The sequence below is a fragment of the Bufo gargarizans genome, chromosome 8, assembly GCF_014858855.1.
Source record: "Bufo gargarizans isolate SCDJY-AF-19 chromosome 8, ASM1485885v1, whole genome shotgun sequence".
Lineage (NCBI taxonomy): Eukaryota > Metazoa > Chordata > Amphibia > Anura > Bufonidae > Bufo > Bufo gargarizans.
The window spans coordinates 68395503-68415413 of record NC_058087.1 but is presented as its reverse complement, the minus strand read 5'-3'; the positions used below and the strand labels follow the sequence as shown (position 1 = coordinate 68415413).

General features: G+C 40.4%; 1 protein-coding gene across 1 annotated transcript in view; it reads right to left on the bottom strand.

The window, feature by feature from the left end:
• Nucleotides 1-1636: 1636 nt before the first annotated feature.
• LOC122945385 (thrombospondin-type laminin G domain and EAR repeat-containing protein-like) overlaps nucleotides 1637-19911 on the bottom strand; it is a 76414-nt gene continuing 58139 nt past the window's right edge. Inside the window, exons 4-6 of the mRNA XM_044304458.1 lie at nucleotides 5483-5673; nucleotides 4333-4434; nucleotides 1637-2811 (exon numbers count right to left, since the gene is read on the bottom strand). Of these exons, the coding sequence (XP_044160393.1) occupies nucleotides 2658-2811; nucleotides 4333-4434; nucleotides 5483-5673 (447 nt within the window). The 3' untranslated portion in view covers nucleotides 1637-2657. The remainder of the gene's footprint in view (nucleotides 2812-4332; nucleotides 4435-5482; nucleotides 5674-19911) is intronic.

Here is a 19911-nt window from a genome sequence, read left to right as displayed (position 1 = left end):
GGAAAATCCCTTTAAGCACCAGAGCCCTGGGACAACTGCTTCCTATATCTATTAGAGATACAGTATACTTGGAAGGAATGCATGAGATGGCCATGACTTTTTGTAGAACTAATTTTGGAGGTGATATACTTGTGGCTGCACATTCCTCATAGCCATTAAATCACAAGCCGTTTGAGCTGATATGTATAATTAGGAAACCAGCTTACTTCTTCTGAATAATGCATTGCTAGGGAATTTTAAACAAGGGTGACTAAGTGTATTCAGATAACATCACTGGCTTAGTAGAGGAGCTTATAATTATCCAACATTCCCTTGGCTAAAGACTGACCCAAAATCAAACAAAAAAATAATAATAAAAAAGTATATCTGATCTTAGCTTATTCTGCCATGTTCCTATACAAATATACATACTGTATTTAGTATTATAAATTAATTATGAATCCATTTATTGTTCACTTTCATTTTTGTTTTCCAGCATAGGACTATATTGTGCAAGCTCCTTATACAAAACCAGTGATATGACATGCATGTCTCTGAAACTGTAAATTCAAATTTTTCTTGAGTCAGATGACAAAATCAATGACGAATTAGAAATTCAATATTCAAATGACAGCATTTTTTGACTTACCATTATAACTATAGTAAATGTATTATAATTTATCTACGGTAATTGAGGTTCTAAAAGTATTGTGCTTGTGAGGAGCATAAGGCCATATGGTGCAGCCAACCACATGAGACAAGCCACTCCCACCCACACGTATAGCAAGTTATTTTAGTGATTTTACCCCTTTAATTCCTTATAACGTAGTTGGCTAGTGGTGCCTGATACCTAGCCACGTTCCTGAAGTCTGATGTAACTGTACATGTGTATTCCACGCTGGAGACCTATATGGGGGGCTAGGAAGGACTAGGAGACTAGAAAACATCTAACTATTTAACAAAGAGCTTAGCGCCATTGAAGACATCATCAGGGTAAGATGTGTCTTGCTACCACTACCTCTTTTTGTATGTTATGGGTGTGGGCCAAGTGGCATGTTGAGAACTAGCCGATGGGGAGCTTGTTCATGGCTTTGGTGATTGTTACCTACTTTACTCTGTACGTTTTATATATATATATATATATATATATATATATATATATATCTTATCATAGTTTACTAAACTTTCATGCACCTAACTCGTGTTAAGTCTTTTTCCCCAATCTTAGAATTCGTGATAATACACCAAGCCAGCAAATAGCTCCATGATTTTCCCGCAAAATTGTATAGACTGTTGCGGGTGGGCATAGACTGCCACGTGTAGCCTGCTGCACTATTTGGCCTTACCTTAATAGTCATTACAGGAGAGATAAAAGATAGTTTTTCATTTTTCCCTAAATTGCAACTAACTATGTTACTTGCCTCTATGACCATACAGAGTTGATGCCATTGTTATTACCAATAATACTGAAGTCGCCTACTCTAAATCATCTTAGGTAGGACTAGTGGAATATGTATAAAACACTTATAAAGCTAGGTTTACACGCTACAGCGCAGTTATAAAAATGGATGCAGAGATTATGTATGGCAGCTAACAACAGCTCGTATGGAGCCATAAAATACGGCACCCATTGCACTCTGTGGGCTCATACTGTACCTCTACGCGCCTCTGATCTCATATGGAAGCATGCCGATCGTTTTACTGTTGTGTTCTATATGAATTCACTAGAAAAAAGATTAGCGCGCTACTGGCTGCTGTATTATGGATATGTCTGTAACATGCTGTTCTACAAACCACCATACAACTTTGGGCCATTGTACAGGATCTGTGGATGGATTTGAATATGAACTTTTGAGACATTCAAAAGTATCCTCAAATTAGAGAGCAGTCAGTCATCAGCAGGTGATCGTGGAGAGAGGGAGCTCATGAATACGCCAGACTCTTCTCCAGTGCATGCTGCCACCATTAAACCATTACATTACCAGACAAGTGACAGTCTGCTGATTTCAGCCAGTCTGTGATGGCAGCATACAGGAGATGATACAGAAGTCCCCTTTATGTTAGGCAGTTCCATGATTAGGCTAGTTGCCTCTGCATATAAAGTGACACAGCAAAAGTTTGCATTGCCAATTTAGGTTCACTGCCTGAGCAGCATTATTAGCGTATATTCACACATGGCGGATATGTTGCACCGGAAAATCAGTCCCATGTATCTGAATGAGGTTTGCTTCAACATGTGCATGGATTTCTGCGAACCCCATTCAGATGAATAAAATAAGGTTCTACAGCAAATCTATTATGTGATACTTGAACATAGCCTTACAATTGTACCTATGACCACATCTTCCTAGCCAGGTGACACAACCATGCATTAGATTTGCAATAAGCAAGGGGTTTATAGGGGGCCAGCACATGGTGTAGTTTGGTTACGGAATCCGCATGTAGATTACCGCCAGACTGTAGCTGTACTCGCCATCACGGTGCAGCCCAGTCGCGGAATTAGCAGTAATCAGCACTGCGGATTCTGCAGTCAGACTGCACTGTGTAAGGACACCCATGCACAGACATATTATTTTAATGATTACAACAGTCTAGAGGTTTGTCTGATAGACACATGAACTGCTTTCCCGGATCACATCTTTTACAGACTGAACTGATATACTTCTGCTTTCCTGGATTCATACAGTCCTCAGCTTCAGTACCCTTGCAGTTGGCTCCTTGGCACTGGAGTACATGATGTAGGAGCCATTGTTGGTTTTAAATGCTTCCCAATCTCGACAGCCATAGGTAGGCAAGTAGTGGACAGCCACAAATCCCTCATAGCCCTGCCACCTGTGAATACAAAAGATGACAACTGTAGCATCTGTGCTGTAATGTGCTCGCAGTTATGGAAAGATTGTTGTCGGACACTGCATTAACGTTCTTACTATCCAGCTATTTAATACCAAGAAACATGGATTTGACATTAATATGGCAGCTACCAAATTGGGGTTCTATCGAACTGAACCTGTATAATCATAAAGTTCTAGGTGCAGCAATAATACAGATGCTAAAATGCGGTGATGTCATGGGTGTGTGAAAATGTTTGAGGCCTCATGTGTTTTACGGTCAGCAAACTGCTGAACACGCATCCCAGCCGTGTGCATGTCGCCATTTTTTTAAACTCTTGAAGAATGTATCCTTGTCCACAAAGCGGACAAGAATATAACTTGTTGTATCTTTTTTTGAGTGCTGGTGGAATGGACAAAATGGATTTGGGCAACACACGGCTATCGGCATCTTTTGCAGCCCCATTGAAATAAAAAAAAAAAATGTGGATCGGAGACTGAAAATACTGCCTTGGGCATAGGGCCTTATCCTTAGAATCAATTAAAAGCTTTTACACAGCAGTATTACTACTCAGTTTAGTACCGACTCAAAGTAGCACTGCGGCTAGGTTCACATATGCCTTTTGAACTCCGGTAGTTTGTTCCGGCAGAAGATTCCCATTGATTATAATGGGTTCTGACGGGTAATTTTGCTGCTTTCAAGCGTATATTCCGGCTTTGAGACTGGTCAAATACTGCTGCATCAGTGCTTTTTGTCTCCATTATAGTCAGTGGGTATCTGGAACTGTCTGGCTTACTTGCCTGATAAGAAAGCGTTAAAAATAATCACATTATTGATAATGAGGATTAAAAAGAATTAGCTTGTCCATAAAACCCATCCATTCAGGCAAGGCAGAGGGTCACTGGGTGTCAGGGCTAGACATGCTGAGGGCAGAGCTGCATCCTAGCATCTACATATCATATACTCTATGTACTATAGCTTCACCACACTGAGATCTGCTGAGAAAGCTAATACACATATTACTGCTTTATTCACAGGCACAATATATTCTTATAAAGACATGTGAGCAGAGAAAAAACATGCATTTATATGTAGTAATGCTATCACTCTGTGCTAAGTGTATGGTCTCATATATTGTGCCTATGAATAAAGCAGTAATATGTGTATTAGCTTTCTGAGCAGATTTCCGTGTGGTGAAGCTATAGTACATAGTGTATATTATATGTAGATGCTATCACACAGCTCTAGGACACAGCACTGCCCTCAGCATGTCTAGCCCTGTCAATAAAAAAAAAGGTCCTTATACAGCTATGTGAGCAGACAAATTTAAAAGTTATAGCTGCAGGAAGGCAGGGAGTGAGAAACAAAAACGCAAAGACAGAAAATCTCTCAGGGCTAAAAAGGTTAAATGAAAGACTGAAGTTTCATGTGAGGACTTTGTGCTAACATTGGTTCAATTCAACTTATAGTCAATAAAAAAAGGTAAAGTCTACAGGAGATATATGGAGCACTCCTTTTACATACCTGTAGATAACGCTGTTGACAGAGAAGGAGTTGCCATCATAAGAATTTGCCACAACTAGGAAATAGTCTTCAGCAACTGTGAAAAACTCCCAGTCAACGGCACTAAAAGAAAGAGGAGACCTTGTGAGAAGGGTTCAGACATTTATGTTACAAGGGGCGAAGACCAGCAATGGTGGATAATATATGACCTACAGGAGAGATCAGCCATTCGAGGATAGGAACAGGACTCTGCTAAAGATTATGAGTAGAGAAAGCAATATGAACATCTAATAAGCCGGGCCATAAACAGTGCCGTAAAAAGTAACCCTGGGGTCCCATAGTGAAACTTGACCACCTTAACCAGCAGTCAGAACATGAAAAGATTATAAATATTTCAGTCTTCCTAAATTACTGAGATAATTCAAAATATGATGACACAGTGATGTCACAGTACAGGGATAATGCACACAGGGATGTCACAGTAGAGGTGTAATGAACACAGAGTTACAGCGCTCACAGTGATGTCACAATACAGAGACAATGCACACAGTGCTATTAAAATAATGTGATACTGTACACAGTGCTGACAACGTATATCAATAATGCATACAGTGATGTCATGGTACATCAATAATGCACACAGTGATGTCACGGTTCATCAATAATGCACACAGTGATGTCACAGTACATTAATAATGCACACAGTAATGTCACAGTACAGGAACAACGCAAACAGTGCTATCACAGTAAAGGGATAATGCACACAGTGATGTCACAGTACAGGGATAATACACACAGTGATGTCACAGTACAGGGATAATACACACAGTGATGTCACAGTACAGTGATAATACACACAGTGATGTCACAGTACAGGGATAATACACACAGTGCTATTAAAATAATGTGATACTGTACACAGTGCTGACAACTTAGCAGATGATAATTGCAAAACAATTTAGCAGAATCGCACCACTTGAAACATGGCTCTCACTGTAGAAATTCTCATTTATAATCATACAACCAGTATGCAGCAGCCATCTATCCATGGGTAGCAGTGACAAGCATTGAAATATTTGGATTAGAGGTGAGTGGCACGAATGCCAACCGCATTTCCTCAATAGAGATTGTATTACACCTATTTCCTCTTATGATAGCCCCAAAATATTACCTGTAAGTGATGATATCTTGGTACTTGACAAACTGTTGTGCAGTGATGTTCAGCTCATAAATAGCGGAGACGATGGCATATTCTTCAGTTCTCTGCATTTTTATTCCCACTGTGTAATTATGACTATTGGCCACCGCCAGAAAAAAGCGATCCTTTATTCTGAAAAACTCCCAGTCTGAAGCTCCGAAGGTCTGAAATGTCAAGAAGGATGGAATCACCTTAAGGATAGAAGAGGACATACGAGAACAGCCAAAAAATGCAAGGTTTGGTTTCTCCACCTACCATACTTGTACCAACATCTCTACTCAATCCCAAATTCATCATTGTAAGGCTGCATTCACAAAACCGTGTCTGTTTTGCAGACCAAAAACTGCGGATCAACAAAACACGAGCCCTGGCCGTGTGCACCCCACATTGCGGTGCAGACCCATTGACTTCATTGCACATGTCCTACCTTCATAGGATATGTCCTATCTTTTGCAGCGTGGAAGCATGGACCTGGAAGCACATGGTCGCATGAATGCCTAAGGGTACTTTCACACTTGCGGCAGTGTGATCCGGCGGGCAGTTCCATCGTCGGAACTGCCCGCCGGACCTGCCGATCTGCCACTGACTGAAAGCATTTGTGAGACGGATCCGGATGCGGATCCGTCTCACAAATGCATTGCAAGGACGGATCCGTCTCTCCGCTTGTGATGCGGACTGACGGATCCGTCTTGTACATTTTTTCACATTTTTACCGATCTGTGCATGTCGGAACGACGGATCCGGCATTCCAGTATTCTGAATGCACTAATACATTCCTATGGGAAAAAATGCCGGATCCGGCATTCAGGCAAGTCATGCTGCAGTTTTCTCTTTTGCCTGATTAGTCAAAACGACTGATCTGAAGACATCCTGATGCAAACTGAACGGATTACTCTCCATTCAGAATGCATGGGGATAAAATTGATCAGTTCTTTTCCGGCATAGAGCCCCTGTGACGGAACTCAGTGCCGGAAAAGAAAAACGCAAGTGTGAAAGTAGCCTAAGGCCTAAGTTATAGTGCTGTTACAAATCTCACTACCACAGTAAATAATATTGTTATAAAGGGCATGCAAGAGTTAAATATCTATTGTGGAACTCAGAGTCCCGGCACCCCTGCTGGTCAGATGTTGGAAAGGGCTGTGGCTCTTCTTCTGCTTGTTACAACACTTCCATTGGTCACATGGAGTTTGTGCAGGTCCATCCCCATCAAGAGAATGGGATAGAGCTGCAATACCAATTCAAAGTATGGGATAGTGGTTAGTATACAATGAAGAGGCCTCAGCCTTAATCTAAGTGTTGCAGCCCCTTCAAATAGCTCATTGGCACGATGTACCATATCCTCTCTCAAAAAGAGGGCCTCATCTTGTGGCCGACATGAATAGAGAAGTGACTGCACATGTGCAGCCCTCTCCATCAACTTCTATCAGAGTAGATGCTTAATAGGCTATTTTCACAAGGCACATAGAAGTCAATGGAGAGTGAGAGACATGCATGCAAAGCCACCTCTCTATTAATGGTGGCTGTTAGACACCTGTTCTTGAGATAGGTGCAGGTCCCAGAGCTGAAACCCATACCTATCTGACATTTATGGAATACACTGTCCTTTCACAGATTTTTTTAACCATGTGTACTGTCCATATTACAATATAGCAGATGTGACAGACCCTCTGTCCTGCCCGACCCGGGTTTTGCTCTCGCTTCCTCAGGGGCAACTGTATACTGAACTGAGACACTCCCTTTTATAAGGGTATGGGCGTTGTCAATAAAAACTGCTTGGAGGTGCATTCTTAAAACATAATATGGCTACTAAAAAACTCGGACGATAAAACTAAAATTCCTATTTCATATATTACCCCATTATACACCATACAAATCTCAGCACATTGGTATTTTAATATCCAAATCAATAAATAGCGAAGAGATGACAAATAAAACTATTCAGTATTCTTCTCAACCAGTGATGAGCGGCAGAGGCAATATTCAAATTTGCAATATTTCACGAATATTCGTCATATATTCGCGAATTAAAAAATTTGTGATCTCGTCATTATTTCCTTGATTGCGAAAATTGGTAATCGGAAAATTTGCAATATAAATTTGCGATACGAAAATTCACGATCAACACTACTTCTAAAGTCAAAGATATTGCAGCCTTCTCATTGGCCACAAGCAAGAAGCAGTGAGGGATCATGGGTACTGATGAAAAAAAAAAAAAGAATATTCATGATTACGAAGATATAGCACTATAGTCTAGATATTTGCGAATTCTCGAAGTGCCAATATTAGCGATCAAAAATTAGCAATTAGAATATTTGCGATCAACACTATTCTCAACCATTCAACTTCTTTTTTATTTATTTTTACAATAGGATCCTCCCCTCTCCACTTTGTCCGCACTTTCTCCAACCCCACAAATTTTAAACCCTCTGGATTCTTAGGGCCGCTTCACACGAGCGGATGCCGTGCGTGGCATCCGCTCCGTGAAAGAGTGCCAAGACCCGCTGCAGACTGCGGAGGCACGGAGCAGTAACATGACTGTTAATGCTCCGTGCCTCTCTGTGATCTCTTTACTTCGAAATCACAGTGACAACTGTGATTTCGAAGTAAAAAGATAACAGAGAGGCACGGAGCATTAACAGTCATGTTACTTTGTTACTGCTCCGTGCCTCCGCAGTCTGCAGCGGGTCTTGGCACTCTTTCACGGAGCGGATGCCACGCACGGCATCCGCTCGTGTGAAGCGGCCCTTATTGTGTTTTTTCTTATAGTGGGCTGATAAACTGTGTTTCCACACCCATCTTAAGGCTACATGCACACAAACGTTGTTTGCTTCCGTGTCCGTTCCTTTTTTTTTGCGGATAGGATGCGGACCCATTCATTTCAATGGGTCCGCATCCGTTGCTCCACAAAAAAAATAGTGCATGTCCTATTTTTTTTCTAGTTTGCGGACAAGGATAGGCATTAGGCTACATGCACACAGCAGTGTTTTTTTGCGGCTTCCGTTCCATTTTTTTGCGGCTCGGATAGTTTCCCATTCATTTCTATGGATCTGTTAAAAATGCAGTGGACTCATCCATTTCTTGTCCGCGTCCGCTGTCCGTGTTTCACGTCTGCAAAAAAAGTATTGCATGTCCTATTCTTGTCCGCAATAAACATTTTGCAGACCCATTGAAGTCAATGGGTCCCCAAAAAAAAGGGGATGACCAACGGAAGCCACCCGTATGTCATTCGCATCAGTTTTTTTTTTTTACGGATGGTTGCTAAGAAATGTGAATATATTAAATTTCAAGAGTTACAGCCTTTAGTTTTTTTGGGCGGACCGCAAAAAAAACTGAAGACACATGGAAACACAACCTACAAAATTTGCAGACAAACAGAACGGATGTGGATGTAAAAAAAACAGGAACACGGATCTGCTATTTGCGGACTGCAAAAAACAACTGTCATGTGCATGTTATTTTTTAGGATTAGCCCCCCCAAAACCGGATCATTTTTCAAAGCAGACCAGTTTTTACACATAGCATTTTTTTATCAGACCTGCATTACTACTATATTGTGTAATAAAAGATAATCTTAATTCCTCCCTCTTATCCTTCACAGAAATAGTTTCACCTTCTGTCACCACCTCCTCCTTACATTTCTCTAAGGCCTCATGCACACGACCGTGCCGTTTTTTTTGTGGTCTGCAAACCGCGGATCCGCAAAAAACTGAAGCCGCCAGTGTGCCTTCTGCAATTTGCGGAACGGAACGGACAGGCCATTGTAGACATGCCTATTCTTGGCCCTTTTTTTTGCGGGGCCACGGAACGGAGCAACAGATGCGGACAGCACACGGAGTGCTGTCTGCATCTTTTGCGGCCCCATTGAAGTGAATGGGTCTGCATCCGAGCCGCAGAAACTGCGGCTCAGATGCAGACCATAACTATGGTCGTGTGCATGAGGCCTAAGAATCCTTTTTTATATCCCTTTTCCAGGAACCTCTGTTCAATTAATGTACTCTGTTTATCATAATCTTGTGAGTCAGTACAATTACGATATACCCTTTTTAGACCCGGGTCGGGCAGGTGGAGGAACTAGATGTGTTTTATATGATTTTATATGAATTTATCTGTTTTAAATCTTGTAAGTATAATAAAATAAAGCGTGATTACTAGAACATTTACGGTTTTTCACTATGTCGCGTTGTCTTACATAATATCTATGAGACAAAGAGATCGACTGAAGTGGAAGTCCGGGCATTAACCCAGTGATCGATCGTATTGGAAATATACTGTCTATGTGACTTTGAATACTGACACTTTCACTGATGGTTCAGGAGCTGCGCGGTCTTTTACATAATATTTAGGACTAAGTGTGAACTTGAACCTACCTCACCATAGACCTGCTGCGCTCCAAGCAAAATTGCGGTTTGAGACTTTCTTATTTAATTTTTAATTTTTTAATTTTTTGTTCATTACAAGTTTGCTGATTGTTTATTCTCAGCCGCATTCGGGTGGATATATTTGATTTTAGAGCTAATTTTAAGTGCAATATAGATTATGTATTTTCCCTGGAGTATGGGGAGGAAAAATCAAACGACCTTGAAGGAATTTTTATTGAGCTAGAGAAGTTGATAACCAAGGAGGTGAAAACCACTTGGGATGTGATTGCCAGTGGCGGATTATAATTGGGGCATTTGGGTCAGTTGCCCCGAGCCCAGCATTGCCCAAACACCCACAAACTACGGCGGAGCACGGGAGCACATAGTTCCCTGCCCTGCCGCCGTCCACCAATCACCTAGTAGGCCTGAAGCCTATGCGGTAGTAAAATCCCAGGGCAGGCGGGCGTGATGACGTCATCGTGCCGCGCCTGTGCCCGGACGCAGCACACTGACGTGTGTGCACAGCGCGCCTGCACCATCGACCGGTGAGTGCTGACTGGGACACAGGTAAGTATTAGCTTTTATTATTATTTTTTTGTGTGTGCCAACTGCCAACTTTGGGGGACATTACTGAAGGGACAGTGGGGGGGCAAACTACTACGTGGTGGCAAATTACTAGTGTGGGAAAAATTAGTACTCTGGGGGCAGTGTGGGGACAATTAATACTGTGGGGGCAAATTACTACCATGGGGGAATTAATACTGTGGGGCAGTGTGGAGAAATTAATACTGTGGGGGGCAAATTAATTAATGGATGGCAGTGTCAGGACAAATTATTTAATGGGGGGCAGTGTGGGGGGTTATTACTTGATGGGGGCAGTGTGGGGGCAAATTACTTAATAAAGGGCAGTGTGGGGGCAAATTACTTAACCCCTTAAGGACTCGGCCCTGTTTCACCTTCTGGACTTGGCCATTTTTTGCAAATCTGACCAGTATCACTTTAATTGCTGATAACTTTAAAACGCTTTGACTTATCCAGGCCATTCTGAGAAAGTTTTTTCGTCACATATTGTACTTCATGACACTGGTAAAATGAAGTAAAAAAAAATATTTTTTATTTATAAAAAAATACCAAATTTACCAACATTTTTAAAAAATTGCAAATTTCTAAGTTAAAATTTCTCTACTTCTATAATACATAGTAATACCTCCAAAAATAGTTATTACTTTACATTCTCCATCTGTCTAATTTTTGTTTGGATCATTTTGGGAATAATATTTAATTTTTTGGGGATGTTACAAGGCTTCGAAGTTTAGAAGCAAATCTTGAAATTTTTCAGAAATTTTCAAAAGCCCAATTTTTAGGGACCAGTTCAGGTCTGAAGTCACTTTGCGAGACTTACATAATAGAAACCACCCAAAAATGACCCCATTCTAGAAACTACACCCTCAAGGTATTCAAAACTAATTTTACAAACTTTGTTAACCCTTTAGGTGTTCCACAAGAATTAATGGAAAATAGAGATACAATTTCAAAATTTCTCTTTTTTGGCAGATTTTCCATTTTAATATTTTTTTTCCAGTTACAAAGCAAGGGTTAACAGCCAAACCAAACTCAATATTTATGGCCCTGATTCTGTAAACTACTGTACGGGCACACGGCAGGGCGCAGAAGGAAAGGAATGCCATACGGTTTTTGGAAGGCAGATTTTGCTGGACTAGTTTTTTTGACACCATGTCCCATTTGAAGCCCCCCTGATGCACCCCTAAAATAGAAACTTCATAAAAGTGACCCTATCTAAGAAGCTACACCCCTCAAGGTATTCAAAACTGATTTTACAAACGTTTTTAACCCTTTAGGTGTTCCACAAGAATATTGAAAATAGAGATAGAAGTTTGAAAATTTCACTTTTTTGGCAGATTTTCCATTTTAATATATTTTTTACTTTTACAAAGCAAGAGTTAACAGCCAAACAAAACTCAATATTTATGGCCCTGATTCTGTAGTTTACAGAAACACCCCATATGTGGTTGTAAACTACTGTACGGGCCCACGGCAGGGCGCAGAAGGAAAGGAATGCCATACGGTTTTTGGAAGGCAGATTTTGCTGGACTGGTTTTTTTGACACCATGTCCCATTTGAAGCCCCCCTGATGCAACCCTAGAGTAGAAACTCCATAAAAGTGACCCCATCTAAGAAACTACACCCCTCAAGGTATTCAAAACAGATTTTACAAACGTCGTTAACCCTTTAGGTGTTCCACAAGAGTTATTGGCAAATGGAGATTAAATTTCAGAATTTAAATTTTTGGGCAAATTTTCCATTTTAATCCATTTTTCCCAGTAACAAAGCAAGGGTTAACAGCCAAACAAAACTCAATATTTATGGCCCTGATTCTGTAGTTTACAGAAACAACCCATATGTGGTCGTAAACAGCTGTACAGGCACACGGCAGGGCGCAAAAGGAAAGGAATGCCATACGGTTTTTGGAAGGCGACTTTGCAGGACTGTTTTTTTTTTACACCATGTCCCATTTGAAGTCCCCCTGATGCACCCCTAGAGTAGAAACTCCCAAAAAGTGGCCCCATTTAAGAAACTACGGGATAGGGTGGCAGTATTGTTGGTGCTAGTTTAGGGTACATATGATTTTTGGTTGCTCTATATTACAGTTTTTTGTGAGGCAAGATAACAATAAATAACTGTTTTGGCACTGTTTTTATTTTTTGTTATTTACAACATTCATCTGACAGGTTAGGTCATGTGATATTTTTATAGACCAGGTTGTCACGGATGCGGCGATACCTAATATGTATGCCTTTTTTTTTATTTATGTAAGTTTTGCACAATGATTTTATTTTTGAAGCAAAAAAAAAATCATGTTTTAGTGTTTCCATAGTCTGAGAGCCATAATTTTTTCAGTTTTTGGGCGATTACCTTGGGTAGGGTATAATTTTTGTGGGATGAGATGACGGTTTTATTGGCACTATTTTGGGGTGCGTGTGACTTTTTGATCGCTTGCTATTAGACTTTTTGTGACGTAAGGTGCCAAAAAATGGCTTATTTAGCACAGTTTTTATTTGACATTTTTTACGGTGTTCATCTGAGGGGTGAGGTCATGTGATATTTTTATACAGCCGGTCGATACGGATGCAGCGATACCTAATATGTATACTTTTTTTTTTTTATGTAAGTTTTACACAATAATATCATTTTTGAAACAAAAAAAAAAATCATGTTTTAGTGTCTCTATATTCTGAGAGCCATAGTTTTTTCAGTTTTCTTAGGTAAGGGCTAATTTTTGGCGGGATTAGGTGACGGTTAGATTGGTACTATTTTGGTGGGCAAACGCCTTTTTGATCGCTTGCTGTTGTACTTTTTGTGATATAAGGTGACAAAATATTTTTTTATTTAGCACAGTTTTTATTTTTTATTTTTTACGGTGTTCATCTGAGGGGTTAGGTCATGTGATATGTTTATAGAGCCGGTCGATATGGACGCAGCGATACCTAATATGTATACATTTTTTTTCCCTATTTTTTCCCTATTTTTTTTACTTTATTTGGGAAAATAACGTGTTTTTTTTTTACTTGAAACTTTTATTTTTTTTGTGGGAAAACTTTTTCAACTTTTTTTTCACTTTATTTTTTGTCCCACTTTGGGACTTGAACTTTTGGGGGTATATTCCTTTACAATGCATTCCAATACTTCTGTATTGGAATGCATTGACTGTATGAGTAATACTGCGTGTATTACTCATACAGCTTCCGGGGCCTGTGAGATCCAGGGGGCTGGATCTCACAGGCTCTTCACCGGAAGGCAGCGCAGAAGCCTTAGGAAGTCATTGCAATGCCTTCCATGCCATCAGTTCCCCCCCCCCCTACAGCCCCATGGGGACCCGATGGCACCACCGCCGCACCAGGTTAAAGCCGCAAACCGCAGGTCTGAATTGACCTGTGGTTTGCAGCGATCACCGACACGGGGTGGTCACTGGACCCCCCCGCGCATTTAGCCGAGGTGCCTGCTCAATGATTTGAGCAGGCACCTTGTTCTGATCACCGCCCGGCGGGCGCCGGTGATTGGAGCAACACTTGACGTACCGGTACGTCATGGGTCCCTAAGGGGTTAATGGATGGCAGTGTGGGGGAAAATTACTATATGGATGGCAGTGTCGGGGCAAATTATCTAATGGGGGCAGTGTGTGGGGTTATTACTTGATGGGGGCAGTGTGTGGGGTTATTACTTGATGGGGGCAGTGTGGGGGGAATTACTACATGGGAGGCAGTGTCGAAAAAAATGACTGTATGGGGGCAGTGTGGGGGAAATTACTATATGGGGCAGTGTGGGGGAAATTACTATATGGGGCAGTGTGGGGGAAATATCTATATGGGGCAGTGTGGGGGAAATTACTATATGGGGACAGTGTGGGGGAAATTACTATATTGGGGCAGTGTGGGGAAAATTACTATATGGGGCAGTGTGGGGACATTTCTATTAGGGGACATTATTTTTGGGGACACTATACATGCATTATTACCTGGAGCACAATATAGAGTGTTATTATTACTGGGGCTACTCTAGGGGACATTATAATTGCTGTAGACACTATAGGGACCTTTGGGTTAATTTATTAAACTGGTGTAAAGTAGAACTGGGTTAGTTACCCATTGCAACAGATTTCACCTTTCATTCACAGCTCCTTTGGAAAATGAAAGGTGGAATCTGATTGATTGCTATTGGCAACTAAGCCAGTTCTACTTTACACCAGTTTGATAAATTACCCCAATTATGAGAAATCTAACGTGTCTGTAACAAACTCTGTAGAGACGAGATGCGGCTGAAAGAATTAGTCATGGCGGTCTGGGTCAAACGGAGGAGAAGAGGAAAGAGAAGATCTTCACGACAGCAGAAGTCACTGAATGTAACAGGTTTGTGGTTCTGTATTCCCCTATACGTAGAGCTGGCTCACTACTGTGACCTGTGTCTTATCTTTTCCTCCAAGTATTTTTTTATCATAATCGCATGTATTTTAAATTTGGCAACTAAAATTTTAATTTGTCACCTGCAGTCCTATGTAACAGCCCAGATAACACAATAGTTCACTGTGGGGTGTTACATAGGACTGTAGGTAACATCTATAAAATCTGTTATGAGATGGTGGGTGTCTGACTCCTGGCACCCCCACCAATCAGCTGTTTGAGGAGACTGCGAGGTCCCAGTGAGCGTCGCAGCCTCTTTACTCCTTACCAAGCACAGCGCTGTCCATTTGATAGCACTGTGCTTGGTATTGCGGCTCAGCCCCAATCACTCAGATGGAACAGAGCTGCACCTAGACCATGTGAACAATGTCATATGGACTAGGAACAGACTTTGGCACTTAAGAAGCACCGCAGCCTCTTTATACAGAAAAAAACTAAAACTAAAACTAAAATGGGGGGGGGGGGGGGCGAGTTGGGCAGACAGCCCCGGGCCTATCATGCACTTAATCAGCCCCTGGTGATTGCTCTAGAGAAATACCTGACTGAAGGAAAGATTAACGAAGGTCTAAGATGGCAATATCCCCTCAGCTCAGAGGATGGGAATGAGCAGGATGGGTGGGAGAAACTTATGAATGAATGTGCCATTAATGTGATGCAATATATTATAGGAATAAGGAAAAACAAATGAAAACAAATAAACATGGACATAGAAGATATCCATAGGAAGTTAGAACCATTTAAAGAACTAAATGATTATGGGGAGCTGTCCCAGAAATGTCAGAAAATGTTATAAAAATAGAGGCAGAAGTAAAGACTAAAAAACATAGAAAATATATAAAAGTGATAAAAGATTATCGCCAAAAAAAGGTGTATAAGTGGAGATCGAAAGAATCAGGAGATCTGTCAGTCCAAAAGGGCAACGTAGAGAGGGATGCGATTGTATCTCACAAAGAGGAATTCACTGGTTACGAGAGGATACACTATAATGAAGGATATATACAAACAAAAAAACAAGGAAATTATGAACCCAGATATCACCCGAATCAAGCAAGGCCATATGGGTATAGAAATTATTATAGAAATGGTAATCTGCAATATCATAGACACCCATATATACCAACGAACTATAGGCCATATCCAAATAGGAGACAACCGCCATATCAGTCGAGAAATTTGCAGGGATATACACATGAAAATTCAAGATTTCTTGCAAATAATTACTACTACCAGCGATTAGAGAAAAATACAACAGTAGAGGAACATAAGGGACACACTCAAGCAGATATCCAACAAAATTTTCCCTATCAAAATATAAAAGGGATTCAGAGGGAAGAGGAAGAAAGGATAGTAAGCGAGATAAAACCTTTAGAAAAAATCAGGACCCCCAAAAAAAGAAATCTAAAAGAGGCTAAGAGATAAACAGCCCACAAATCAAGAAAATAAAGGAGAATTAAAAGGGTTTTATAACCTCAGCCCCCATACATTGAGTGGAAATGAGTGTGGTTTTATTAAAGGGATTAAAATATGCGCCCACTAAACAGATGAATAAGTTTGAAACATTTTTAGACATCCATCGTTTTATTAGAAAATTGAGTATCGCCAAGTATATGATATCGAACCCAAACCAAATCGCAACAGAAGGGGACAAAATGTGACATTATTCATACCAATTTGCGAGAAAAATCCAGTTTCGTTCCTCAACCAAAAAATAATGAATGCATAGATGCCTTTAAGAGAGGACTATTAAAAGAACTGGAAGAGATAGACACAAAACCTAAGTATATGAACCTCACATATGGAGAGAGACAAGGTTAGAAGTCACTAGAAAAAAAACAAGCATATAGTTATAAAGCCTGCAGATAAGGATAAGAAAAATATGAACATGTGATTATAAGAAGAAAAAACATATAAGAAGCTGAAAAAAGACCCGACAATGGTTTTTAAAAAAAAGAGATAGAGATATTGTTAAAAAAGGGGAGAGAAAAAATGATTTTAAATAAAATGGAATATGAATATTTGGGAATAAAATATCCAGCAATTCCTGTTATTTTTTATCTCCGTAAGATACACAAGAGCATCACAAACTCCCCCGGGAGACCAATAGTGTCCGGTATTAATTCCCTCACAAGTCGTCTCTCCGAGTACGTCGACTTTTATCTGCAAAAGTATGTAGCCGACACCCCCTCATAGCTAAACGATACAGGGGATACAATAAGGTATTTAAGAAATTTTGGTCCTTATACTGAAGACCTACTTTTGGCAACTGTAGCTGTTACATCTCTTTATACAGTAATCCTTAAAGAAAAAGGGGTAAATGCTGTGGACCATTAAAAAAAAAAAGATATTGGGATGTCATCTGAACAGAGAGCTTTTTTACTTGAATGTTTAGAATTTTGCCTATGTCATAATTACTTTTGGTTCAATAGGAGCTTTTACTTACAGTGTACTGGAAATAGTTTCGCTAATTTATTCATGGCCGAGTGGTAGGAGGAATATATAAACCCAAAGCTATGTATTGATAAAGATGGAGGGGGTCTAGTATTTTGGAAAAGATACATAGATGATTGCTTACTTATATGGAAACGAGATATTCTGGGGTTGGAGAGATTTATAGCTTTTTTATGAATGAAAATGATTGGAACCTCTATTTTACTGAAACTATTAGTTCGACCTCTGTGAATTTTTTGGATCTGAATATTTTTATAGAAGGAGGAAAATTTAAGACCAAGCATATAGAGAAACCACAAGTTGCCATCACAAATCTTGGTTGAAAACTATTCCAAAAGGCCAGCTAAAAAGGATCTATCGTCATTGATGGGTCTATCTGATGGGCAGCAATATATAACTAAGCTAAGCAAGTTTTATGCAAAAAATATATATATTTCCTCATTTCCCTGGTTCTTTTCTGGCCCTTTGTTTACATGCAATAAAAACAATCTCTGCCCCTCCCCCTGCTCTGCTAAAGGAGTGGCTACAAGAGCTGCCCTGAGTGACATGTCTGCCTGCTGGGAGACTCTGCAGCATGTTGAACGTGTAGGACTACAAGTCCCAGCTGTATAATGACACTGCTAAGGCAGTGAATACAAGAGCTGCCCTGAGTGCTGGGAGAAAACAGCAACTTGTAAGTGGAGAACTACAAGTCCCAATTGTATAATGACACTGCTAATACGCACAGGATCTTCCCCCTAACTTCTTGTGCAATGCTCTCTCTAGTCCGTCAGATCCTGTGCCTAAAATTGTCACTGCTGCAGCTAGCCAGTATGTGCAGCTGAAGGGGTTAAGAATCTTAGGAGAGAGGCAGTGAAGGGGGGCGTGGCCAGCACAGTGACCTCTCGTTTACAGGCTTGTAAACGACCTTTATCAGAGCAGGGAGAGAAGCTGACATCACAGGTCATGTGACCCTCAGTGAATTCTGAGAAACCAGCCACTGGAGATAAAGTGAGTGAATTGGAAAGCTGTTACATTTGCTTAGTTAGGAACATAGAAAGAACAAAAAAATAACTCGGGCAACCCCTTTAATAGAACAGAGGTTCCTGGAAAAGGGATATAAAAAAGGATTCTTAGAGAAATGTAGGGAGGAGGTGGTGAAAGAAGGTTAAAGAAATAAAAAGAAAAAGAGTTGCGAAAAGAAAACGATTTATGTGAAGGATAAGAGGGAGGAATTAAGATTAGCTTTTATTACACAATATAGTAGTAATGCAGGTCTGATAAAAAAAAAATGCTATATGTAAAAACTGGTCTGTTTTGAAAAATTATCCGGTTTAAGGGGGGGGGGCTATTCCCAAAAATATCACAGTTACCTTTAGAAAAGCCGTAAATATCAAGGACAAATTGGTGCACAGCTTCTTACCTATTAATCAACAAAGAAATGGAAAACACCAATTGATATGGTGCGGTTTCTGTGCACCTTGTAAAAACCTTCACAAGGGGAAATAAACAAAGTCGAACTGAGGAGGTTACTTCTAGAAGTAAAGGAACATGTTTTAAAATAGAAGGAGAATTGACATGTGTATGTATAGGGTTGATCTACATGCTGAAGCGCCCATGTGGCCTCCAGTATGTAGGAAGGACTCTGAGAAAACTAACAACACGTGTGCAAGAACACATTCGTAACATTAAGACGGGTATGGAAACATCATCCCACTATAAGAAAAAACACAATAAGAATCCAGAGGGTTTAAAATTTGTGGGGTTGGAGAAAGTACGGACAAAGTGGAGAGGAGAGGATCCTATTGTAAAAATAAATAAAAAAAGAAGTTGAATGGATTTACCGTTTAGGTACATTGCAACCGACAGGATTGAATGTTGAATTTGATATTAAGACCTGTTTAAAATGAAAAATTGTATAATTATAGCCTTAAGACTAATATCAAGACCTGTGAAAAATAAAGAACGGTATAATGTATGTTTTGGAGATGAGTGATAGACAAACATCGTCCAGGACGATTCACGAACGCAAATGCGCGTTCGCAATCAAATGTTCGTGAACCGGGCGTTCGCGGTGGGCCCCATTCACTTTAATGGCAGGCGAACCTGAAAAACCTTAAGGTCATTTTTGCAGCCAGCAAACACTTACTAGAAGTACACAAATAATCCCACAACATGGACAGTGACATACCAGAGGGGGATCATTGGCAAAAAATTCCCACAAAAAAATATGTATTTTAATCAGGGGCCATTTGTATGCGTCTTAAAGGGAAGCTCTCAAAAATGTGCCCTGCTGGAGCCTAGAAAAATTGTATTTCCTGTCGGTTTGATGTATACAAATGTGAAGCACTCCACGGTTTTGTATCATGCAGAGTCCATTAAAAAAATGCATACATTAATGTAAATTTTTTTTCTACCATGGAACTGTATGGTGAACGGACGCCACTGTACGGCATCAGTCTGAGGCTTCTGTTAACGCATACATTTTTGGTATACATTAAATGGATGGCAAAAATAGGATGTGAACCCAGCCCTAGTGTCAGAATAAGCACCAGTACACATCAGAGCAGCGTGGCGATGAGGGGAGGCCCCCATGTACTGACAGAGCGCTACCTGGTCCTGGTGGTCAGGGATGAGGACT